The 26,798-nt window shown below is 40.2% G+C and overlaps 2 protein-coding genes across 4 annotated transcripts in view; both read right to left on the reverse strand.

Annotated features, from left to right (window-relative positions):
• The window catches only part of LOC137283671 (cytochrome c oxidase subunit 6B1-like), a 292,498-nt gene extending 285,255 nt beyond the window's left edge, over window positions 1-7,243 (reverse strand). Inside the window, exon 1 of the mRNA XM_067815309.1 lies at window positions 7,240-7,243. The gene's annotated coding sequence lies outside the window, so the exon portion shown is untranslated. The remainder of the gene's footprint in view (window positions 1-7,239) is intronic.
• Window positions 1,145-26,600, reverse strand: LOC137283668 (calcium uptake protein 1, mitochondrial-like). 3 transcript variants are annotated; one of them, XM_067815303.1, is made up of 14 exons: window positions 26,423-26,551; window positions 23,515-23,907; window positions 22,651-22,780; window positions 22,318-22,480; window positions 19,468-19,505; window positions 13,171-13,197; window positions 12,630-12,650; window positions 7,499-7,613; window positions 6,951-7,033; window positions 6,006-6,200; window positions 5,758-5,898; window positions 3,983-4,091; window positions 3,113-3,202; window positions 1,145-1,924 (listed from the first exon to the last, which is right to left on the reverse strand). In XM_067815303.1, the coding sequence occupies exons 2-14, from the start codon at window positions 23,898-23,900 to the stop codon at window positions 1,773-1,775; spliced, it is 1,650 nt and encodes a 549-aa protein (XP_067671404.1). In that variant the 5' UTR covers window positions 23,901-23,907; window positions 26,423-26,551; the 3' UTR covers window positions 1,145-1,772. The 3 variants fall into 3 exon arrangements, with proteins under 3 accessions (XP_067671404.1, XP_067671405.1, XP_067671406.1); XM_067815304.1 differs by lacking the exon at window positions 13,171-13,197 and having other exon boundaries at window positions 26,423-26,538; XM_067815305.1 differs by lacking the exons at window positions 12,630-12,650; window positions 13,171-13,197 and having other exon boundaries at window positions 26,423-26,600.
• Between the last annotated feature and the right edge of the window lie 198 nt (window positions 26,601-26,798).

Consider the following 26,798-nt stretch of genomic DNA (forward strand, 5'->3'; position numbering starts at 1 on the left):
TAAGTGACTCAGACACCCATCAAGCCATTTTTACCTCACCACATATTACTGCCTACCGCAGAAAAAAACCCTCAAGGATCACTTGAAGCCAGCCTTACTTATTACCACAGATCAGTGGCCAAATTGTCAACTTTTGTTGACAACACATGTGACAGAGACAACAGTAAAATTTGCAATGTACTAACAGGCAGTGACACTTTACAAGTTCAATCACAGAAAGGTCTTCAAAATATGAAGGTACACTTGCGTATCTCGTAATGTAGTATACCTCCTCACTTGCAAACGCTAAAAGAAACTACGTTGGTGAAGCCAAAGGATGTTTCAGATCCAATTAAATGAATATTATGATGATATCACTCACAAGCATGACAAACCTGTTGCATTCCACTTTCATTTGGAACATCATGGCAAGAATAATTGAAAATTTGACATAATCATACAACTCAGAGCGTATCCATACTCTGAACAGACCACCAAGAAAAGAAGGTCTCTTGATTTATGGTGGATTTTTGGTCTCCATACACTCCAACCGCAAGGATTAAATGATAGGATTGTAGGCTGAAATGTCCTCTTGGCCTTTCATTTCTGAACAAATAGTTTACTGGATCTTAGACTGTGAAAGCAGGATGGCTAATCTCCAGTCTACAAACAATATACTTGAGTAACTTTATAGTAAAATGATGAAGATGAAGATGATTATGATGATGATCTAGCAATAGTTTAGTCTGATATTCAACAAAAGCCTAGCAAAAAAATCCAACACCTCACCAACCGACCAAAACACACTAATTATTTCATGACGCACAACCTTTAAGCATAACGTTAACTTCAACACAAACTACTTCAGAGCCTGAAAATTTAAATAACCATCATGTACTCTATTTCAAATGATGACATACCAAAGTTTGGACACTGGCAGCAAACATTTGTCTACACTGACCTGTGTCAATGTTCAAATTCCAAAACAATGTATGGAATGTTTCCATCAGCCATCAGTTCTAAAATTAGCTTACCCTAACCAAATCAACATACAACATGGCTGGCTCTACATATAGTATGGTCACCTAATTTAGGACAGCTCTGCAATCTGTGTGGCAATAGAGATTTGCATAATCATATAAGCATATACAACACAAAACACTTGTTTTGGGGTAACAATTTTATTATAGATAGGTATATCACAGTAGATAAATGAAAAGTATAGCTTGAATCTGTGGTGCCTGGAAATGGTCACAGTGGATTACTCTCTCATGAGAAAAAACTCTACTTCATTACAGAGTGTTTCACATCTAGAATCATAAGGGTTCAATTCCGACAAGGAAGAAAAATCCAATAAATCTTAGCCTGTATCCTGTTATGAGCAGGTGCTCCCAAGAGTAACACTGCATATACAGGGGCCACTGTCTGTAGGAAGAGCATCTACAAAACACCCTGAACCTTCCGCCATGCTGTCCCACACACTCAGGTTGTGTATGAAGGAATATCACTCAATTACTGGTGTTCGCATGGACTGACAGAGCTGTGGTTATCACACCCAGACAAACCACTACATTGTTTAGCTACCTAAAGTCCATACCAATTGACAAAGGTGAGATCAATAAGTAACAAGTGAAAGGTGTGCAGTGAAGTTAAGAGAGTCCAATATCCAGTCACTACACTGCATTCCATACCTGCACTGACACCATGGATGGAAAGGGCACATGTTGGAGCACCCTCTGAGGGGATGATGCCAACCTTGTTTGCTGAGGAAACAAGATGGAGAAGCAGCCCTTTCAGTCGATGAATGTCTGGGTCTGTGACATGCCACATTTCCACATGGCATTAAGTAGTTTGATGAGGCCAGTGTCCTTAGGCTTCTCCAGGCCCCGCATCACACGCTGCTTCATCACGGACACGAACTCCTTGTTACTCAGCTGTCCATCATCTGCATGGAACAGGAAGGGAGTAAGAATGGTACAATGGTGACTTAAGCAAATGTTCTAGCAATTTCATACTGAGGGCAGAAGAGCGCTTTGCATATTGTGCCTGAAATATCATACTAACTCTAACATGACCTACATTGACAATCAGAAAATTAGGACAGTAGTCTCTCAAATTTATTTTTCACACAAAAAACAATATTTTTTACTCTAGAAACATGTTAGAAAAAAAACATGAAGAGAAATGAAACAAGACCACCTCTACTGCATCATTGACATATTTTGGTTCAGCCAAAGCCTAAGTTTTGTGGATAGTTGTTTAGGAGGTGGACAGACAATTTTATACTATGATGAATATCAAATATAGAATATGCAGCACTGACATACTGACTTGTCACATTAAGTTATCTTTTATCCTTTGGTCTATCCTACAATATACCCTCTCAAGCAAGCATGTAAATGTCCACTTGTGTTTCACATGCTCACAGTAAGAACATGACCTCTTTACTTTATTAGTGCTTGAGAACCCACTGATACACATGGGTAAGTTGAGCTCCAATTTGACAACTGAACCGTATTAGTATGTATGACTGCCTCCCATTTGGACTGCTTGCCACTGGGAGCTAAGGGACCCCAGTTTTTCTGCTATCAAGTGTATTTGCTACACCTACAATGTGAGGGTCTTATGAGCAAGTCATGTGCAGCTATGTGCAGAATCAATTTCACTGTCATGCACTGCATGTGTGATAGCCTACATCTGCTTTTCTTTTCACAAACCAAATGGGGTTTGCTCACTGCTGTGCACCACCTACTTCTATGTGCCCCTATAACTTATCCTTATTTGCCAGTAGTTACTTGTACAGTAAGTCAGTTTAGTTCTATACTGCACTCAGCAATATTCCAGCTATATGGAAGCGTCTGTAAATAATTGAGTCTGGGCCAGACAATCCAGTGATCAACAACATGAGCATTGATCTGCACAATGTTGGAACTGATGACATGTCTCAACCAAGTCAGCGAGCCTGACCATCCGATCCCATTAGTTGCCTCTTACAACAACCATATTTGCCTTTGTATGGCAAGCATGAATTGCTGAAGGCCTTTTCAACCCCGGACCTTCACGGGTCATCACTTGTACAACTCTACAGGACTATAGTGAATGGCTTTGGATAAAGTAGACATGAACTTCTTACTGTTTTCATCGAAAAGTGTGAAGACAACATCAATCACGTGATCAGACAGCTCAACATGGGCTACGGTGCGGGCAACATGGCGAAATGTCTCTGAAAATGACAGAAATCAATATACATCTCATGTATTTCACACATATTTGTCTCTTACTGCAGTACTCCCAAATCTTCTTGTTAATGCCTGAGGTCTGTATATGACTGGGGTTAACAATCCAGTGAATGATCCCCTAATGCTGGTACCATGACCTGCAGTCAAATCACTGATCAGCCAACCCGTTACAATCACTTCCAAGAAAACACACAAGCTACCTTTTCGATCGATCTAAAGAGTGAGCAAGCGAGCGAGCGAGCGAGTGAGAGACAGAGTGAGACAGTGTGGCTAGGCTCCCAATAAGCTATCCCACCATCCTGCTACCAGTTCTACCACACATCCCTACTGTTAACTTCATGGATGTACAAGATGAATAAACCTACAACTAGTGTTTGCCACTAAAATGGCAATGTCCCCCGCCGCTTGAGAAGAATGAAATATTTATAACAGATTCATTACTCTTTACTTTTTGCTCACACACAAGATGCGTGAAATGACTGGTGTCAGGATAATCACCCAATGTAGGCTGTCAACAAAATGGAGGACACTGGTTGCAATGTTGTATGGAATATTGTGTTAACACAAGTTTGGAAAGTGGACAAAGAGCTGTGGCCATATTTTGTTTGCACAATCCCCTAATGCATACTCACCAAATGTAGGCAGTCACCAAATTTGAAGACATCAAATAAAACAGTTCATGAGATATCATGTTAACAAGAATCTGAAAAGCATCAGTCAAAATGCAGTATACTATTATTCATAGCAAACTGGAAGATAAATACCCATATCAATGGAGACACCCGCAAGATGGTAGAAGCTGAGGGCGGTGTCCACATCGTTGATGCTCTTCAGGAACAGCCAGAATGCTGTATACTCACTAAATCCAATACCCTGAAACAGATAGATTGCTGCTTACTATGAATCTTATACATGAATCAGCCAGAATGCTATGCACTTTCTAAATCCTGAGTTTAGTTTTACACTGCACTCAGCAGTATTTCAGCTACCGGTATATGGCTGTGGTCTATATAATCGAGCGATATAATCAAGGACTATTCTACCCCGGACCTTCATGGGCACGGAACTGATAGAAGGCTGTATACTAACTACAGAATGCTGTGTGCTGACTACACCCAATACCCGAGAACAGACAGAAGGCCCTACACTGACTAGAAAATGCCATGTACTGACTACACATCCAATACTCAGGAACAGACAGAAGGCTCTATACTGACTATTCCCAATACCCGAGAAGAGACAGAATGCTGTGTACTGACTACACCATATACCCTGAAACAACCAGAAGGCTCTATATGGACTACACCCAATACCCTGGAACAGACAAAATGCTGTGCACTGACTATACCCAATACCCGGGAACAGACAAAATGCTGTGTACTCACTACACCTAATACCTGGGGACTGACAAAATGCTTTATCTAGCCTCATGTAAGAATGTTGAGTTTTGATAGGTCCATGTGACTCTGATAAAATACCATGTACATCCATCATGATCCACGAGCGGGAGTATAAAAGTCGTGTAATCCCGCTACGAAAGTCATATCACCCCGCTATGCCTCGGTGATAACGTGAAGTGAGAAAAGTGTGCATTGACAAGCCTTTAGTAACGTGCGGTGCACTGAGGTCAAATGATCAGCTGGTGTCAACATGGCAGCAATGAAATGTGTTGTGTTGTGTGTTGTTTTGTTTTGATTTAGTAAAAACATTCAGGTAGATAAATGCGTTATCACATCATGTCGAGGGAAATACAGGGTTCTATCAGTCCCTCGTAAGGTTGTACAACCTTATTCGGGACTGACAAAACCCTGTGACAACTCATATTGTACTGACTACACCCAATACCCAGGAACAGACAAATTGCTGTGCGCTGACCACAACCAATACCCTGAAACAGACAGAAGCTGTATACTGATCACACACAATACTCAGGAACAGACAGAAGCTGTATACTGATCACATCCAATACTCAGGAACAGACAAATTGCTGTGTGCTGACCACATCCAATACTCAGGAACAGACAGAAGCTGTATACTGATTACATCCAATACTCAGGAACAGACAGAAGTTGTATACTGATCACATCCAATACTCAGGAACAGACAGAAGCTGTATACTGATTACAACCAATAGTCAGGAACAGACAGAAGCTGTATACTGATCACATCCAATACTCAGGAACAGACAAATTGCTGTGTGCTGATCACATCCAATACTCAGGAACAGACAGAAGCTGTATACTGATCACATCCAATACTCAGGAACAGACAAATTGCTGTGTGCTGACCACATCCAATACTCAGGAACAGACAGAAGCTGTATACTGATCACATCCAATACTCAGGAACAGACAGAAGCAATACTTGGAAACAGACAGAAAGTTGCACACTGATCACACCAAAAACCTGGGAACCGACAGAAGGCCATGTACTGACTACATCCAATACGCTGAAACAGCCAAAACACTGCGTACTTAAATTTTCCACTTATCACCAAGATTAGATAAATGACCAAACCCCAAGGGTACCCATTACTCACCCTAGGGTTTTCCTTGAACTTCTTCTTCACTCTCTTCAACATGCGTAATTTCTTCTTCTCTGGCATTCCAGCATATGTGATCAGGACATTGCCAAAGTCTTTCTCAGATATTGTGTCATCGTCCTGCTTGTAGCGATTGAACTGAAACAGTCATTTAAGGAGCCTCATGACAGTGACGTGAACACTACACAACAGCCTTGGCTTCAAATGATTATTCACACTTCAATGCATTCCTGTCGATGACCCACCTCTATCTTGAGGATCTCTGTCTGGAGCTGTCTCTGGAAGTCAAGGAAACCCTGCACAGTCAGCTTTTTCTTGCTGTCCACACCAAAGAAGTATGTGAGGAGTGCAGAGCTCATGCCCTTGTTGACACTGCCAGTGTTGGCGTGGTCTCGGTGCCGCATCCCGATAGATGTCTGACTCTGCACCACATCGTGTACCTGCACACACAATAATAAATACAACATATCCAAAGCAACCTTGGGATCCATTTGTCTGTTTCTCACAATGTATAGTTATTGGTCCTTGATTTGCTATAACACTGTACAAGCCAAGGAAACACCAACATTAAGGGAATGGGCAAGGGTCTTGTATTAAAGGACATACAGTAATTTCCTTTTTTCTTAGAGGCTCTAACTGAGGCCTGTCTGTAACTTGCTTTCTGACACACATACTGAACCTACTGGCACACAAGGATAAGTTGGACCGCTACACAGAACGCATTCACAAGAAGTAGGTAGTGCAGGGCGATCAACAAACCCATTTGCTTTGTAAAAGATAGAGCAGACGGAGGCTAGTGCACATGCAGATGAAATTCATTCTACACATAGCTGCACACGTAGCTGATAATAAGACATGGTTGGTTTAGCAACTACATTTGATCACGGACAACCTGGGGCCACTTCGTTCATATTGGCAAGCGTCAGTGGGAGGCACTCATACATGCTAATATGATTCAATAGTCAGGTCGGTGCTTGTCCTTGTTTGCCAGTAGCAATATAACCAATCAATCTGGCAAATGGAAATCAAGGGCAGACAATATGAGACAGTGTGAGAACCACGGGAATGGATCCAGGCCTTGCCACTTTTGCTGCTAAGTAACCTACCTACAAACAAATTATCATTTCTTAAATTATGGTCAGGAGCATATAGTAACTGACAGCAATGAAATGCCATAGTGACCACCTTACCTTCTGGAATTCTGTGTATTCAACCTCCCCATCACCATTTAGGTCAAACATTCGAAATCCAATCTCAAAGTTGCGAGGAGGTGCTATAAATAAATGTACCACACTGAAAATACACTGAATCCAAACAAGCTCTTAATAACAAGGCAAGTTATACACTGATCCCATGTCAAGAGTTAAACAAGATGATGACCTGAGATGGTGGCTTTCCAATAAGATGGCTGACCACCACACAAAACAGGTGGCCTACAGACAAGAAAGCTGACGAATAAATAAGGCGGATGATAAGTAGACAAAATGGCTGACTAATGGTTGGCTGGTTTGTTGTTTTATGCCACATTCAGCAATTATCCACCTGTTTGGTGACAGTCAGTAAATAATCTGACCAACAGCATGAGCACTGATCTAAACACTTGGGATACAATGACGTGTCAGCAGGCCTGACCATCCTGATGGTTGCCTCTTGTGACAATCATTGGTTGCTGAAGTCCAGTTCTCGAGTCAAACACCCATGGACATGGTGGATGACAAAGACAAGATGAATGACTTACTTGACAACACTGTGAGGAGGAAGATGTAGTCAGAGAAGGAGATGAGGCCGGTCTGTCCCAACCTGTAGAAGATGCTGTCATGGCTAACTTCACACATGTCATCTAACTTCTCTCTCTGAAAAATGTCACCATCAGGTTTTCAGTTAATGAGTGTCTGCTGCCCTCATATTGTTGGGGTTGACTGTTTTAGTATACTCATGCAAGAAGAATCTGCTGCCCGGTAACTACATGAATGATAGACGTCTACATGTCCAATCATTGAAAAAAATGCTTCAGAACATTATTAATGATTTCTTTAGTTTAAGCAGTGAAACTAAAATGATAATTATTCTATGCTAAACATGCTAATATGGTCACAGAATATCATATTACCTGGAGTTTTTTTTGTAAAAAGCTATAAGTAAATAATTGAGCATAAATATTACTGTTATGCTGTTAAGATGGTCAGTCAAATGGAAAAATGGAAAACAGGGATCCAGAATCAAACTTGTCTGATGAGCGACAAACCACACCATCTGCTACAACAAAACACACTGTCACTATACATCAGCAGACAAGGCTGACTTGGGCTCCTGATTGCCATTGGGGGATCAGTGTGTCTCGTTAAGCTCATCATATACACTGAATAAAAATATAAGCGACCATGAATACTTTTTGGATGTTTTTGGTAATAAGGACCTAGTCAAGGATTCATAAAAATCACTATGATCTTCATGACCCTAACATTTTTTGTTAAGAGAGCACAACAATTTGATAACATATACATAACAGAGGATGAACAGTTTCTATGGATACTAGAGGAACACAACTGTTTCCATGTCATCACATTAACAGAGTCACACAGTGTAAATGTCCAAAAGGAAAGATATTAGTTTTAAAACACAATAATATGACTGAAAAGAGAACATAAAAAAACAACAACACCACATCTAGACTAATAATTCAGTCAAAATAAATACACACACAATAATCCACACTTAATGAGCACAAGAAAGACTTGTAACTGTTCCAGTGACAGAAATGAAAACACAAAGATTGTAAAGAGAAAATACAGGGATGAGGTTGCCATTTTGAATACTCTCTAAATGATATGATTCCCATACCTTCAAAGTTGCACAAACACTCCAACAACAAATCAGTACTAGGACTACAGTCTATTGCTCAAAAAGAAAGTTACAGGAAATTAATTTTAAACTGGTAAACATAATTTACCGTAAGTCCATAATTGTTAGAACCATGGGAAGCACAACATATTTTCCCTGGAATGTACTTATTTATAATCAACAGTATCAAGATGGCCGTTCCTCATGCCCAGCTTCCCGCAACACAACAGAACAGGAACATGTTTAGAAGCCTTGCTTCGGTTTGGGAGGGGCATTGTACCGTGAAGTCACTTGTGGAGGTCACTTCTTGCTATAACTGTCACAGATCAATCATCATGTTATATACTGTATACTGGAGCAACTAACTTGCAAATATCATGATACACTATTTCCACATCAAGAATACAGGATCTCAACTGGAGACCTGACACCACTGACCATAATATTCTGCTTGTTCAGTGTGAACTGATACATTTCAATATGACAGGTACCTCATGCTGCTACAGTGTGTAGAACAAAGCCTTGATGAAACTCGAGTGAATCAAAACAGCAGTTGTTGTTAACAGCGACTACTGGTACACGAAAAGTTACGTCAGTTTGACACATAAACTCAAAGTAAAATGACTGAATCATCTTAAATCTAATATATCTAAATTTACAGTCAGCAGGTACATCTACAACTTCTGTAGCTCAGCACAATGTTACGTCATGTGTTGGCTAAAGGTGCGGAGTCAGATGCATGTACATATCTGATATTGCACCTTCAGGCAGGGAATATGCAGTGGTGTGGGTTGAAAGATACATTAATATATTTGTTACAAGCTGTGAAACTTCATGGTTGTGATCAAATCAGTCAAGTGTATTTAAGGATGATACAAAATGGGTAAAAAGATGCTACCTATTGTATCAAATATGGCATACAAACTAGCATAGCTACTTCCAAAGCTAGTTGCATTCTCACTAACATATCCAAGCATCTACAGTATGTATCATATATTAGAAGGCAAAAGGTGCATTTCAAATACATGTATAACACTGGGGAACAAAGCGTTTCTGTACAACACAACAGCTGTGGTTAAAGATGGTGAATGTGCCACATGTAAAGATGGCAGATGACAGCGCCATGCAACGTCCACGCAGACCAGCTACTGTGAACCAGGCCATAGTCTCATAGATGCACAGGCAAACAGACATACAGATAGGCAGTCTGATAGATAGGCAGACTGATATCAGATAGGTGAACAGACAGCAGATGATGGTGACTCAGCATAAGGTGATGGTCAGCAGATGTTTAAGAGGACTGCCAGGAAAATTGGGCTGCTTTCCTGGGTGAGATTCCCACAATGACAAAAACAATGCATGTAGAGAACCTGGTAAGCGAATAATAAGACAGCACAAGACAGAGTCAAGATTGAGAAAGTTATTTTTGTGTAATATTGTAACAGCAACAATGATGTTCCATCCTGATGTAATTAGGTGCACATCCCTGAAGTAGCGTCTGGCCTTATGTAACTATGGCAACCTGAAGCACCTGGCCTTATGTAACTATGGCAACCTGAAGCACTGTATACCAGGGAAACATTCATCATTCAGCTGCACAAAGACAGGGAAGCGTGGACAATCTCCAGCTGCCAGCACTCTCCTTGCAGGGAAGCCATCACTGCACTGTCTGCACCAGATGGCTGCTCTTGGCCAGTCGTCCAGGTCAGTCAGTCTTCAGTGAAGCTGCTACTGACCAAATGTATATTTTCTGTCTGGTTGGTTGGGGTTATGCCAACAGGTACAGGTGAGACCAAAATGGCTTTGAAAACCACAGTCAAGGGGTTGGTGAATGTCATGACACATACTCGGAGACAAAAACATGGGTGATGCCTGCATGTTCAGATGAAGGATAAATGCTGCCAGTGCACACATATTGCATAGACAGGTTGTGAAACCAAGAACCACCCCCTCAAAATGTCACGCAATGCCTGAGTGTCACTCAAAAAGGGTTCTGCAGCACACACATCTGACTGCCCATCATCACCATTAAATAGATATCATGTGATGTAACTCAACACACTGTTGGATACATCTTACAGCATGTCTGGGAGTAGTGTCTGGCTCCTTTAACAGGAGTAACCCCAACGGCCATGTTTTCTGGTCCAGCAATATGTGACAGGATGCCATCCCTTGGTGGTGTATCACAGTTACTGATCCAGCTGTCAGCTAATTAGCTGAATCATTTTACTACAGACAATAAAATGGGGACAACTAATGCCAGTAAGAAAAATGTCACTGTTTGAAAAACTGAGGGAAAAACAAAGACAATAAATATCAAATATCACTACTAAGATTGAGAAAGAGGAAGAAAATGGAAAAAAAACAGACGAGAAACATGATTATTCAAGTTGAAAAGTGTAAACATGCATAAAGACATTTCAATTTCTCTAACAATTACCATTTTAGGACTGAGAAAATGAACCAACTACTACAAGGAGCCACTGCCTTCCACTCACTGCCCTCTAGGACACTTGACTTGATGCTCTCTATGCCTTGCCAATAAAATAAACCTACAAGTCACAGCCTCATTCATTCAGTATCTGGCAGTCAGGAAGTTACCATACAAAAGCCCGTTGCCTTCTAACATGCATGACTGATTTTAGTTAAGCAGACCCATAGCCAGCTGAAGGTTCTGTCCCCCTTGACATTAACTACTTTACTTGGAGCAGACTGTTCTATTTTCCCACATACTTGATATAGTAGTAGCTCCACTAACAGGCAGCCAAGCAAATTCGAGTTGTGTTCTTCATATGGTCTTTATGATATCCCCTTATGCAGAGACACAACCAATGATCCTTGTCCACAAATATGGATTCAGGGAAGCTTTGTGGAAAAGTTGGAGTTACTACTGGGTCATGTGGCTCAATAGAAGGTTTTCACAATCACGTACGATGCCGTATAGAATATGACCATCTGACTAGCCACAAAAAATTTCAGAAGTTTCTTTCTCCATTTAGTAAAATTCCCACCCCATTACAAAAGTGAGTGAGTTTAGTTTTATGCTGCACTCAACAATATTCCATTATATGACGTTGTATGGCAGCGGTCTGTAAATAATAGTCTTGACCAGACAATCCAGTAATCAACAGCAGGAGCATCTATCTGCGCAAGTGAGAACCGATGACATGTCAGCAAGCCTGACCCTCCAATCTCGTTAGTTGCCTCTTGTGACAAGCACAGTCGCCATTAATGGCAAGCATGGGTTACTGAAGGCCTTTTCTACCCAGCACCTTAACGGGTACCATTACAAAAGGATGAGACAGACCTGTGATTACAGTACCAAGCAGCATCCTAAAACCTGATCCCAAGAGTGGCTGCACTGGACCAGCGTGGTGTTTGTGAACCAGTACTTACTAAGAACCCTACCTGGATCAGTAACACGGAATGTGACTGACCAAGTCACTATAAAGACTGAGAAGCAGGTGGCCTACCTTTACTAAGACAAGCCCAGTCTGCGTTAGCTATACCTTTACTAAGACGAGCCCCGTCTCCCATTCACTAATGTAGCTTGTACTACCCGCAGCCTGTGTTAGCTATACCACTCCAACATCAAGTTTGCCATAAGAGTATCAAAGTCATTTTGAGCAGCTTCTTTACTATATATCTAATCAATGAATAATCCATGTACCTGTTGTGAAAAACTTATTTTGAATGTATCAACAGGGACACTATTTCCTGCATAAGCAACATCCTACAAATAAGGTTTTGCTTGTCACAACACACAGAAGAAAGAAGTAACGGTTTATCAACAATGTTTTTGTTTCAGTCACAAGATTTTCTCAATTAATAAAATCTGAAAAGTGGTATTCAACTCAACTTGAAACTAAAACACAAGAAAGGGGGCATAACAGGCCATATTAACCTAAGAATGGAGAAATATGTAGAAATTGTTCTAAAGAATTGCCATGCAGAAAGGAGAGAGACACTCTAGAAATGTTAGTAGGGCATCAGCAGCAGCAGCAAAGGAGAGGAAGAGGCGCACTCACCATCTCAAACAGGTTATCCTTCTACGTTCAATACAAAAACAGCCATTCATTAGATGCGTATCTTATACCACACAAATACATATCAGCAGTTAGGGGGTGAAGCCACTTGCTTTCAACAGTATTTCAGTTACAAGCAATCAGTTTGTGTGGGAGACCAAGGTGAAGCAGGCCCTCACATTGGTGCATCTCACAAGCATGGCAGCGGCTGACCTGGAGCTGGCCTGCAAGCTAACTAACTCTATATAGTCAGTGAATCTACAGATCACTGACATACATCACCTTTGTTAACAAGAACTCATGGTAGTTGTCATGGAAGCCTACTCCATTTTCATAACCCATATTAGTAATTCTTACAATTCTTACAATATATCTATTCACTGAACTGCATTTCTTGTAAAACCATAGCATAGTGTTTGTTTTGTAAATAAACCTGACTCCCACTTCTAAACAGATTCCCTAAGCTACTAAAACTGGTCATTTCAGGACAAGGAAACAATGGGTGTGACACAATAGGTGAATTGACAATAAAAACATAGCATACATTTCCTTCTCTACTGGTAGTCTGGCTCTGGAACAAAAACATCAAATTTATTGTGCTCGTGACCATAGTTGCCATGATTAAGTGTGCACATGTACATGATTTCTTCACTGTTATGTTTCAATGACTCCACAATCATCCAGTGCATTACATCTCCAGTCCATTCACAATATCTTAATTCTGAACATGACTTTGGTGAGCTTCAAATAATTGTATATCAAATAAAATATGTCAGAAAGAGATTCTGACCCTAAAGGAAAAAAAAGATCATGATGTAATTTCACTACCGAGCTGCTGACAAATTGTGAGCAAGTCTATAGAATGGAGACGTAAAACACTCCGTAATCAATGGTTATGTAAATGTTATTTCTTCCCCGTTTATCAGAATGACCAGAAAATGCTTTGCTAACCAGTATTAAACTGAGACAGCAAAAACATTTCCCAAGGATAGGAAAGCATGAAGCCGCCCTGTAACGAGATGGTGCAAGTTGCCCTTCATGATATCATTAGTTCTACATGAACATCTCTATGGTTAGATCCACGACTAATCAATAATTTACACAACATGAAAGAGGCCTCTTTCATTACTTGGTTTACAGAGAAAAATCAAATCCACTCAGTCACCAATTGCAAAATATATACAATATAAAAAACATTCAAATGCTGCTAAAAGGTGTTTTGAAAGCACAATCAAAAGGCATCATCTCTAGTCATAAATCAAACTTGGGAGAGTGTGCTATCAACAGTTCTGAGAAATCCTAACATTAGGTCAAATTGAGATTAATTTCTGTTAAATCTAGAAATATTTAATTTGCAAAATGTTGGTGGATCAATAAACCAATAACAAAAAGGCTTTGTCTCCCTACTTGTCTGTTAAGTAACAGGTTGTTGTTAATTACAATATGCAACTACTGTCTTGTTCCACAAAGCATACCAGCATACAGCACACACACAGCACACTGCAGCTTTACATATTACCATCCAGTGAAAGCTTCACATACCAGCCAAACTTGTTGATCAGCTGAGATATACTCAAGGAAATATTTTAAATGTGTTCATGTTCTCAGTTTGTGAACATACAACCACAGAAACAGCTTTGCCTATTTTCGAACTACATGCCAGTCATGGAACTAGACATTTTGTGGCATGGCTGAAAGCGTCTTGTTTAAACAAGTTGTAACCCTAGAGCTAAACCTTGACAGTAAATAACTTGACTCGGCAGAACACCATGAATAAACACAACAAATCCTTTTCAGGCCTGATCCATTAAGTATTTTTACTTCGACAGTTGTAAGTGACAGTGTTTCTGGTGACTTGATTATTTTTTGGACATTGTGTCCGGTGATTACACGATGCCATTTAGAAAGTGGTCAAATGCAACATATGTCATATTTGGGATTTCACTTTCTTGGTAAAGTACAAATTCTAGTACTTTTTTTCGGTTGAGTCCCATCCGGGATTCGAACCCGCACCCTCAGAGTCAGGCACCTAATCGCCAGCACACAAAGTCAGCCGCCTAGCCCGCTCAGCCACCGCGACTTCCACAAAAAATGAAAGTCGGACAACTGGTAGTCTAGACTGCGTACTTTGTGTACCCCTCTGATGAGGGGTATTTAGAATATGTTGCATTTGACCACTTTCTAAATGGCATCGTGTAATCATAGCTTTCGGCCGTGGGAGCCGTGCCAATTTACACTCATCAGAGGGGTACACAAAGTACGCAGTCTAGACTACCAGTTGTCCGACTTTCATTTTTTGTGGAAGTCGCGGTGGCTGAGCGGGCTAGGCGGCTGACTTTGTGTGCTGGCGATTAGGTGCCTGACTCTGAGGGTGCGGGTTCGAATCCCGGATGGGACTCAACCGAAAAAAAGTACTAGAATTTGTACTTTACCAAGAAAGTGAAATCCCAAATATGACATATATTGCATTTGACCACTTTCTAAATGGCATCGTGTAATCATAGCTTTCGGCCGTGGGAGCCGTGCCAATTTACACTCATCAGAGGGGTACACAAAGTACGCAGTCTAGACTACCAGTTGTCCGACTTTCATTTTTTGTGGAAGTCGCGGTGGCTGAGCGGGCTAGGTGGCTGACTTTGTGTGCTGGTGATTAGGTGCCTGACTCTGAGGGTGCGGGTTCGAATCCCGGATGGGACTCAACCGAAAAAAAGTACTAGAATTTGTACTTTACCAAGAAAGTGAAATCCCAAATATGACATATGTTGCATTGTGTCCGGTGACCTAAAATTAACCTCTCCTGAATGACATTTTCACATCACATTACAGTCATCCTTCGCAATAAAGCTTTTTGTGACACTGTAGATTTGGTTAAACCACAGGGTAATTCATAAAATCAAGTTGCCCAGCAAACACCCCCTTCCACATCACCTAAAATAGCACATCAACAAATCCATTTTTGACAATGGTTGAGCTCTGGATGATCACATTGTAAACTAGTGAAATTCAGTGCCAATTGCAATTGGCGGAGTGTATCATACATATCCATGTTTTTACATATTGGATGCTTAAAACATGTGGGGTTTTCTCAATAATAATTAGACTACCAGCGAAACACTGTATAACTTACAAAAGACAACGTTATCATAAAGACCGGTCATCAGCTGAGTACGTGCAATGAGTGCTGTGATGCAACACCGCATCGCATTATATACGAGAACATATGATGTCAGAAAACACATTTTATTTGATTAAATTCAATCCCATTTTCATTCATTAAAACCATGAGTGGGATGCAGACCTGCCTACCCTACTTGTCTTCAAAGTATATTCATCGTGACTAAACAGTCTATTTTGTGGTGTAATTTGGCTCCTCCGAGCAGGTGTCCTGAATACGTAATATTAAAGTCTGCACAGCAATACATATACTTGGCTGCAATAGATGGAATGCCTATTCGGGGGATGAAGTGTATTTCTCAATAAACGTTTGATCGAAGGATAATTTTGGTATTTTTGAATCTCTGGGTTTGTCAATGGCTTGGTCAGCCAAGCTGTTGCCATTTGTAAGCAATCGGGATGTATAGGTAGGACTCGGGTATGCATGTTGACAGCATTGAGAAACAATACTGAAAGAACAGACAAGGATGTTCTCAATGGTGGGTAATACTGTTGAACTACAGTGTGGAATGAAGCTTTGTGTTGATGAATGTAACTTGATTGGCATATAATATGCTATGTGGGTGTATAATCGTATGTGATGATAAAAAATTGTACAAAATATGCCAAAATAAGCCATGTAAGCAGGTCTGGAAATGGCATGACCTCATTTCATACACGTACAACTTCTGCTTACCACATTCAAGTGAATCCATTTTTCATGCCAACTGCGATAGCATGTGCACAGATTCCACTTTATCCTCAGGAATCATGAACTGATTACAGAATCATAATCCATGGGCCCCAACACCCGCGTGTCATATTTGACAATTAATAGCCAACATTTTGTGTTTACAGTCAATGGTGACTTACCAAACTGTCTCATGTGTAAAATGTATCCAGTCAGGTACGAGGGTTGGCTGAAAAGTTCTAAGCCTCACTGTGAAAAAAAGTTACAAAGTCCACATTTGTAATTTATTTTTCTACATAGTCCCCTTCCAAGTTCACACACTTTTGCCAGCGATGCTGCAAGGCCCGAATCCCGGTCAGGAAGAAATCTTCTTCAGCTACCCTAAAAAAATCAGTCACAGCGGAAATGACATCATCATTACTTGCAAAATGGCAACCGGCGAGTTCCTCTTTCATTCTGGGGAACAGGTGGAAGTCAGAAGGAGCCAAATCAGGTGAATAAGGAGGATGGTCAATGAGTTCAAAGCCACAATCGCGGATTGTTGACATGGCCACCACCGATTTGTGAACAGGCGCATTGTCTTGGTGGAAGAGGACACCTTTAGCGATCATCCCTCTTCGTCTGGCTTTGATTGCTTCTCGCAACTGGTTCAGTAGATCAGCATAGTATCTGCCGTTGATAGTTTGACCATTTTAAAGATAATCAATGAGCAGAATACCCCTGGAATCCCAAAAGACTGATGCCATCACCTTTCCAGCTGAAGGAACAGACTTGGCTTTCTTCGGTGCTGGTGAATCAGGATGCTTCCACTGTTTTGACTGTAGTTTTGTTTCTGGTTGAAAGTGATGTATCCAGGTCTCATCCACGGTTACAAATCGTGCCACGGGATCTGCTTCAAAACGATGCAAATTGTCAAGGGACGTCTGGAACCTGACACGTTTCTGTTCTGCTGTCAAGAGCTTTGGCACCCATCTTGCAGAAACTTTAGTCATTCCTAATTCGTTGGTGATAATATGCTCAACCCTCTCATGAGAGATGCCCACTACACTAGCAATATGTTGAGTAGTCAATCGTCGATCATCCATCAACATATCGAGCACTCGCATGATGTTTTCTGGAGTGGTTGCTGTTGAAGGCCTTCCTGAGCGTGGGTCATCATCAAGGCTTTGTCTGCCACACTTAAATTCTGCAGCCCACTTCTTTACTGTGGAAAACGAAGGAGCATCATCCCCTAGAGTGGAGACCATGTCAGCATGTATCTGTGTTGGGGACATCCCTTTCTTTTGCAAGTACTTGATGACTGCCCTGTATTCAGTTTTGTCCATTTCTGATGATTTCAGAGGGTAGGTTTACCAAAAGAGCTGTAGTTGAGATAAAACTATTAGTACGTTTGTAGTTCTTGTGTCTATGATTCACTAAATGATTGTCCTCATTGGTGGCAAACACCTGTCTCTACCTTGTGGGGAAAAACCACTCAGGCTGAGAACTTTTCAGCCAACCCTCGTAACACCAAGTACTTAGACTAGTATGTTATTATCAGGTTAAATATGCTCTTAGAAAACTTGTATTTCACTACTATGACAGCTAAATATAATGTCAACAGGAACAACACTTGAATTATTATATCTAGTGATGTTTGATTGTAAGTTTCCCATAGATACTTCTATTTTCATGGAAAAGGTTTTGACACAATACATAAAAATAGTAGCTGTTTTGTTATGTCCATGGACCCCAAGACCTGCCTTATGGTAAGTGATGACTATCTGAAATTTAGAAACTTCATCTCTTCGAGCCATATTGACATCTGGCTAGACACTGGGAAAAACTGAACCTATCTCTGGTTCATTCCATGCTAAGCTGTAATTCAGTATAATGATTTTTGAACTGAAAATTCTGGATGACTGCTTATGTTGACCAATCACAAGGTGTCGGATCGACTGTCATTTTAAAGTTACTTTAGCATTGGTATTTCCGAAGCATAACAGTTTTGGCAACCATGAACATGATGAAAGCACAGCCAATAGTGTCATTTTGCCCACCTATGACCTTCTTTCATTTTAAAACATGATTACCTACCAGACACAGTGTCAGGATGGGTTTCAATTTACCAGTCCCAAACGATTTTTAATGGCGATTTACCAGAGAACAGAAACACTGAGTCATTTTCCAAAGTGACACAAGTCATGGTAATACTACTTCTGGATCAGGACCATGAAAACAAAAAGGATTTTAAACTATATATAAGCACATCTGATATGCAATACCAAATATTCCCACTTTCGGACAGGACAAATGATCTGAAGTTTCCTACTATATGACAGTGATCATGTCTGGGCATACAATAAACTGGGTTCACCATCAAGCAGCAGCCTAGAGATTACAGCACTTGAATCTCAGACATTATTTTCCTGGTCAGAAGTCACAGAATATGATAAACATACTTGCATCTATTCATATGCACAAATTCAAAAGTTTTGCAATTTCACAAATTGTGGAGAGAGACCAAAAAGTCATTCAATTCAAGGCATGATCTGACTTCTACTTGGCCATAAATCAGTTGGAGAAAAAATGGACAGTACAATAGACATATCCAAACTTCCTGACACAGAAATGTTTCATATGAATGAATTAATTCTATTGTGCACAGTGACAGAAGTACAAGTATATGAGTACTGATAGATGTATTTGTGACAGTAAAATGTGATGTGTGTGGACTGACCTTTGCTACAAGATATCCTACAGTTGGTTATCAAGCGTGTTTACTATTCTACAGGAGTCAAACTCATCTAGTATGTCTAAATTTCTAAAGTTGCACAAACAATTATAAACATTTATGAAAGCTGACTTCATTTCACAGAAATTTACAACTGTGATTTATATGTCCTGAAGTTAAACTGTCAATGTCCAATTAAATTAGAATTTTCATTTAAAGTATTGATATGAATTACTGAATTATATTGATAAATTGTGATATATACAGCAACAACCTCCACCTACCTTAGGGTCGAACTTCCTAAACTGGTCGAGTCCAAGGCCTGTAAATACCAGACACACAATACAGAAACAAAGGAACACATCTGCGTGATCACTTCATAAGAGGTAAAGTTGTACATTCAAACCAAGATCAGTTAATGCTCGACAAGGAATCTCTATAAAGCACACACTAAATACAGGCAAGATTGGACAATCTGTACAAGACAAGCACCTGGACAGAAGTATTAATGTATTGTATTGTCTAAGCTAGGTCTTGCATAATAGAAACAGTCACACAGAGTTTCTTAACATATTCAAGTGACAGTTCATAATACACACTAACATACTGTACTGATGAGAATGTGTGTGGTCATATCTCCAGGAATGGGCTGGCTGTGTTTGTGTTGTATTAAATGGGAATAATGTCGGCTATATTGTGCAAGACCACTGGGACACAGTTCAACAAGGATGTCCCATTAAGAAAGATTATACTGATTCTGGGGCAATCAGTTCTTGTTTCCTCCCTCTTCCCATGAAGACCAACCACCAGGCTGCGTAACACCATGCACCATTTTGTAATGTTTTCCCTAACACTATAATGCCCTTCAAGAAGACAAATATGAGTAAATGAGTGGTCCTATGCCACTTTTAGCAATATCATGGGAGGGGACATCAGAAATGGGCTTCACATATTTTTACCATTTGGGGAATCAAACCTGGTCTTCAACCTGACAATAGGACACTTTAAAAATGACGTAGAGGGGAGAGTGCTACCAGATGACTAGCACCAAGGACCTATTCTGCCCTGGAATCTAAGTGTCAATGTCAGAATTCAGTAAAAATTTGGGAAACATGAAAACTTCACTCATTTCACAAACTGCCATATCATAGGCATAAACATACTGTTGAACCCTGTTTACTCGGACCCAACATGACCCCACATTTTTATGTGAAACGAAACTGGCGTTCATTAATTGCACTCGCTTAACCGGACCCCACACTTCTGGACATGGAAGACGAAGTTTCAAATCATTCCCATAGATTTCCATTGATAAATGATCCAGCTATCCGGATGGAGAGATCTGTGCAATGTGCATGTGTATGTGTCACATCAATACCATATACCGCACGACTGTGATTTCGTGAAGCTTTTGAAACTAAGTCCAAAATGTTTCCATGCAAACCGAGAAAATAATAAATCACAAAAACCTGTAAGTATCAAAAGGCCCCACTTTAGGTTCCGATTGATATATCTACCAAGTTTTGCAGAAAAATATTGAAAGGTTTTTGAGTTGTGCTCTGGAAACGAATCCCATCCCTCCATTTTGAGACCGAAACGTTTCCATAGAAACCGAGAAAATAACAAATCACAAAAACCTGTACATAGCAAAAGGCACCACTTTGGGGGTTGCAACACATTGTTATCATGTTATACTGACAGACATTAAGAAGTTTTTGAGTTCTGCTCACGAAACACACCACTCACTTTTGAGACAAAGTCCGAAACGTTTCCATGGAAACCGAGAAAATAATAAATCACAAAACATAAGTAACAGAAGGCACCACTTTATGTTTCGATTGATATATCTCCCAGGTTTAGCAGAAAAATATTGAAAGGTTTTGAGTTCTGCTCTGGAAACAAAACACACCTCTCACTTTTGAGACAAAGTCCGAATAGTTTCCATGGAAATCGAGAAACTAAGAAATCACAAAAACTTGCAAAAGGCACCATTGAAGCTTCTGTTTGGTATATGTACCAAGTTCTGCAGAAAAATAAAGAACAGATTTTGAGTTATGCTGCAGAAACAAAAGCTCCTCCCTCCATTTTGAGACTAAGTTTGAAACGTTTTTGATGAAAACCAAGAAAATAATACATCACAAAACCCTGTAAGTATCAAAAGGCACCACTTTGGGTTCTGATTGATGTATGTAACAAGTTTTGCAGAAAAATATTGGAACGGCTTTTGAGTTATGCTCCGGAAACAAAGCCCATCCCTCCATTTTGAGACTTAAGTCTGAATCGTTTCCATGGAAACTGAGAAAATAATAAATCACAAACACCTGCAAATAGCAGAAGGCACACTTTGGGGTCAGCCACACATATCTACCATGTTTTGCAGAAACATATTGAATGGTTTTTGTGTTCTGCTCTGGAAACGAAGCCCAACCCACCATTAGACTAACACCAATATGTTCCATGGAAAAACAAAAAAATAATACAAATGCCAAACATGTGTAAATAGCAAAAGGCACAACTATAGGCTGAGGTTATTATATCTATCAAGTTTGGTTTAAAAACATTAAATGGATTCCGAGTTATGCTCCAGAAACAAAATGATTATGGATGGACGAAGGGACGGACAGCCAGACAAGGCATCGACTATATTCCCCTGGCATGTAATGCCGGGGGGATAAAAAAGAATATGCAGTTGGCAAAATAGAAACTTTTTGTCATAGATTTACCTTTTTCATCTAACTTACCATCTGAAGCTCCACATAGTACATGATTACGTCCAAGACAATCTGACTACTTGTAACCTGCGTTCTGCTGTCCATGTATTATCGGTTCACTTGCATGTTAGGATGATTGATTGTTACAACTATTGACTGTTGATTTATTGGTACACTTACATGAAAATGTTTTGCTTTCACATGATTTTCATGTTTTGCTTGTCCAGTTAACTGGACGTCCCGCTATCCGGACGTTTTGGTTTCACTCGAAAATCGTTCGACTGTACATGTACACAGATTCAGCACGAAGCCTCAAGCTTGCTATTGTTGTGCATCATCACAGGGCTGAGTATTACACATTTAACAGTTACAAGAAACTGCCTGTATAGTCAGTGGTGTGGACATGGTCCTCCTCTCACCTACCTTCTGGCTGTTTGATCCCAGGTGTGATCGAACGCACAAAATCCTCTGGAGTCATGAACACTTCCCATACACCAGAATTAATCTGCACCTTCAGCGTGGCAAAGTACCGGAAAATCTTGTCAGGGGTTGAGTAGGCTCGGATTCTGTCTTCGTACCCAATAATCTGATCAACCAAAGATTAAAATCTTAAGTCAAACAATTGTGATCCCACTAGTAAGTTAGGGTCCAATTCTCTCTGATTACCTTGCATCATTACTCTATGCTCTGAATACACAAGCTAACTGGGCAGCTTCACCTGACATCTTGTAAAGTTGCAGCAACACTCATTCCCACCTTACGATCTCTGAAGCCAATCTTCTTTTTCTTGGACTTCTTCCCTTCGTCATCATGCTCAACGGCCTCAGTGGACTGCCCCTCCACAGCAGCAGCATCAACCTTCAACCACTTTGCCAACATCGTCATTCTGAAACAATGTCACAGCAGCTGTTACAAGTTACATATGTCCAGAATACTACATGAAGTCTCATTACAAAAAATTATACGGAATGAGTGTCCCTCCAATGGTTTCTGATCGAGTGAAAACAAAATAGTATAATTTTGTTATTTTGTGGGTTTCAAACTGAAATTGGTTTCATAAACAGGTTGAGGAATTCTGTTCTGTAGTACACTTTTTGCATGATGTCACACTGCATTGACATCACTGCGCCATTCTTGTCTGCCCCCCAAAACTGACGTCATGATGCACGTCAGTTGTCATCGCATCATACAGCCTCTTTTTGTTACACCAAATAACAACAAAAACCATGGCCTACTTCAACCTACAGGAATGTTTGCAAGTGATTTCATCTACTATCACACAGATTAGGCCTCTTACGCCACATGTTGCTAACTTGTCAGTGTGTACAGCATAGGCCACAGACTACACACAAGAAACTCTATTTGTTGCCTTGTGTCAGATAGTGGTAGAGTGCACAAAAACTGTCTTCTGGCAATGAGCTACTCACTGCGCCTTTTTATCTGCTGAAAGCAACCTTTATGAAAACAGTTAAAGCAATGATGAATGAAAACTCTCTATAAAAGATTCTATAAACGAGACTTACACACCTCTCCTTACACTGAACATAGTAAGCGATCACAAGCAGAAAATTCATTGCCATATTATTCTAACAAGAAATAAAAAAACCCATGCTATCTTACCCATCAAATCCAAAAAACAAAAGCAAGGCTCCTCCTAAAAGAGCAAAATAAAACTTTGAGTAGCCACTAGATGGACGAGTCTTGTGACCGAAATTGGAATATGGAGTTTGTCTGGCTGTCAGACTGGTGTATGTGTGGAGAGAGTTGACAGTCAGTGGTCCTGCTGACACAGATCTATATAGTGGCAGACGTACAACTTGAACAGGTGGCAGCGATAATGATAAAGAAGATGACGGATGCTTGTTTGTTTGGGTACCACCCCAAAAGCCATTGGCAGCTATGCATGCAGTCGACACTGTCGACCCTCTCTGTTGCAGTAACTTTGAAAATTCCATGGCAAGCATCATGCCACCTCTCTTGATCTTCAGCGAGCCCAATTTGAACATGATGAACCTGAAAAACATCACAATGCCATGTAGCCTACTGTACACTATCTGTCAGTATCTATGCCATATGTTAATGAATAACAAATTACATATAACATGCAATATTAGCACTTAGAAGTAGCTGAATGGATCAGGGGGTTAAACAAATGTTCTTTGTGACCCCATACCCAGACAACACGGATGAATCAGGACAGAAGACTATCGGAAACATTTCATAGTCATGGCATTGCTTCCTACTGAGAACAAAAAAAAGGCAGGATCTAATGCCACTTATGCTAAAGATACTGATCTACAACTAGGTATTTTGTAAGTTCTTTTGCACTTGGCAACATATGATGGCCGTCTGTAAACAATCAAATCTGTACCACACAATAAAGTGACAAAGTTAGAAAATTATGAAACTTTTCAACCAAGTCTGACCACCCGATCACGTTAGTGGTCACTTATGACAAGCATAAGTAGGTAAAGATCAATTCTTACAAGGATCTACTACAAGGGAATGCTGCAAATCACTGAATTTCAGACATTTGTGAACACTGGGCCTTACAGTGAGTCATAAATTTTGTGTTAACACATTAGACTTAACATGTATTTGACTTGCATTGTACAGAAATGTTCGAGGAATACTGACAAAACCTGAGACAGGCACCTGCCAAAGGAAAAAGAAGCACATTACATGTTACCTAAATCCCTGATCCATCTATCAACTCTCCAATCAGATTACGGAAACGAGTAACATGTGGAACTGTTCATAATATGTGTCAGATTTAAAAAGGAAATATATAGTTATCTTACTAGCCAAGGTTTTGTCGCCACATACCACTAATGGTGTCTTAGTCTGTCTTCCACACACTTAACACTCTGTATTCATTTGGGATATTACTATATTTGAGGGAGTGTGTGTGTGTGTGTGTGTGTGTGTGTGTGTGTGTGTGTGTGTGTGTGTGTGAGAGAGAGAGAGAGAGAGAGAGAAGAAGAAGAAAGTGTTGAAAATACTGAGCATAAAGTAGTACATATATAACAAATAGGGTAGTTTCTGAAATAATTTCTTGACACAGATCTTCTCCTTTTATCTTCACTGAGAGGTGATTACAGATTGTTATGATGTCACTTTTGTCAAGACTTCACAATGCAACTGTATTCAAACGTGACGCAGCGTTACCATGACATCACATTGGCGGCTTGAAATTGACAGTACTAGAAGCTAGTGTTCCCCCTCGGCGCATTTAGGAGGGCACAGCACCCTGCCCTTTGACTTTTGCGCCCTGCCCTTTATTTTGCGCCTTGCCCTTTTTGGCCTCAATTGCAGTCCTTTACTATGACTGGTGTATATTTTCCAGATTTGAAATGCTTTTATCATATTCTAATCTTAAAATACAAACTGAGAAGAGTAAAAATGAACTTTAGAATTGAAATTATGAGACAATTTGACTTCTTATACATTTTGTTGCTTTTTCAATAATCCTCACCAACATGCCCTTTGAGGTTATGAATTGCCCTTTTCCATGAATTTACCCTGCCCTTTCTGAACCCTAGGGGGAACACTAGAAGCACAAGAAAAACAAGCATAATTCAAAAACATTGTGTTACTGATTTATCGATGGACACAATTCTTCAATGAAAAGGTTTTCTTTAGCTTTATGCTGCATGGCATCAGTAGTATGTATTTCACAAAAGAGAATATTTCAAATTTTATTTCCTTTCCTGCTGCGCATTTGTCGATGAGAGCGTTTAAAGGGATGCACCTGGTTTGGGGGTCAGAAACAATTATTTCAGAAATTACTCTACTTGTATATATACATACTACAACAAAAGAGATGATTACGCAATATCCCACACAAACGCAGTGTTAAGTGTGTGGAAGACAGACAAAAACACCATTAGTGTTATATGGCGACAAAACCAGTCGAACCCGCAGCTAATGTAGCTACCCAATCACCATCACACTTCATGTATTTAACTGTGTTAAAGTGTGAGTTCTCATAAAGTAGATTGTGTTACAACATAATGACACAGTGGGTTGGATGTCTAAGTAAATAAATGGTGTGATCAAAACATAAAATCTCCCCCTAAATACACAGTAGGGACGGCAAATATTCAGATTTTGCCTGCACATTTTCCCTGCACATTGTGGCAGCGTACATAATGTGGTATGTTGCCAATAGTGAATCTGTACTGCAGCGCAGAGATGGGTTACCACAGCTTTTTTGGCAGATGATCTTGCTGAGGGAGAATGACAGGCTATACCGCAATTGGTCAATTTCCGTCTGGCTACTAGGCTATACCATATGTATCAGTTGATTATACGCAAAAGTGATGTCACTGTTTCTGCCAGGACACTAGCCTTGATATGTACGTCCCATCAACACAGTTGACCATTTTGCCCTGACTTGCATACCAATATTACCATCCCAAGTGGACAGGATAATTTCCTTACCTAGGACAATTACATTGGCACTTAACCACACAACTACTAGTTAAATACACAATGACAAGCGTGTTGATGTGCAACAGTTACTAACCTTAATGCACTTAGAATTACACTTGACAGTGGTTACGTTCTCCCTGTCAGCACAGCCACTAAGTGGCATCCATCTTCCTCTGGTCGACTAACATTTCGCGTGTTTCTTCCCTCAATACCGTGCGATAACGTTACTCTGTGATTGGCTACCGCGTGAAAATGTTTCCCCAAAGCCAATCATTTACCGGTACATTCTAACCGGTTTTAAATAACGGATGCATTTGGTAGTGTGTGTTCGGGCGACTATTAGGAACGGAATTTTTCACAAACATTTCACAATGCCGCAACGCGTACGCAAATGTTGATCGTACTAGCTGGGTTAGGCTGACTGAGTTGATTCGTTCATTGAACCAAAGTCTATGAATGACAATGATAAG

The sequence above is a fragment of the Haliotis asinina genome, chromosome 5, assembly GCF_037392515.1.
Source record: "Haliotis asinina isolate JCU_RB_2024 chromosome 5, JCU_Hal_asi_v2, whole genome shotgun sequence".
Classification (NCBI taxonomy): domain Eukaryota; kingdom Metazoa; phylum Mollusca; class Gastropoda; order Lepetellida; family Haliotidae; genus Haliotis; species Haliotis asinina.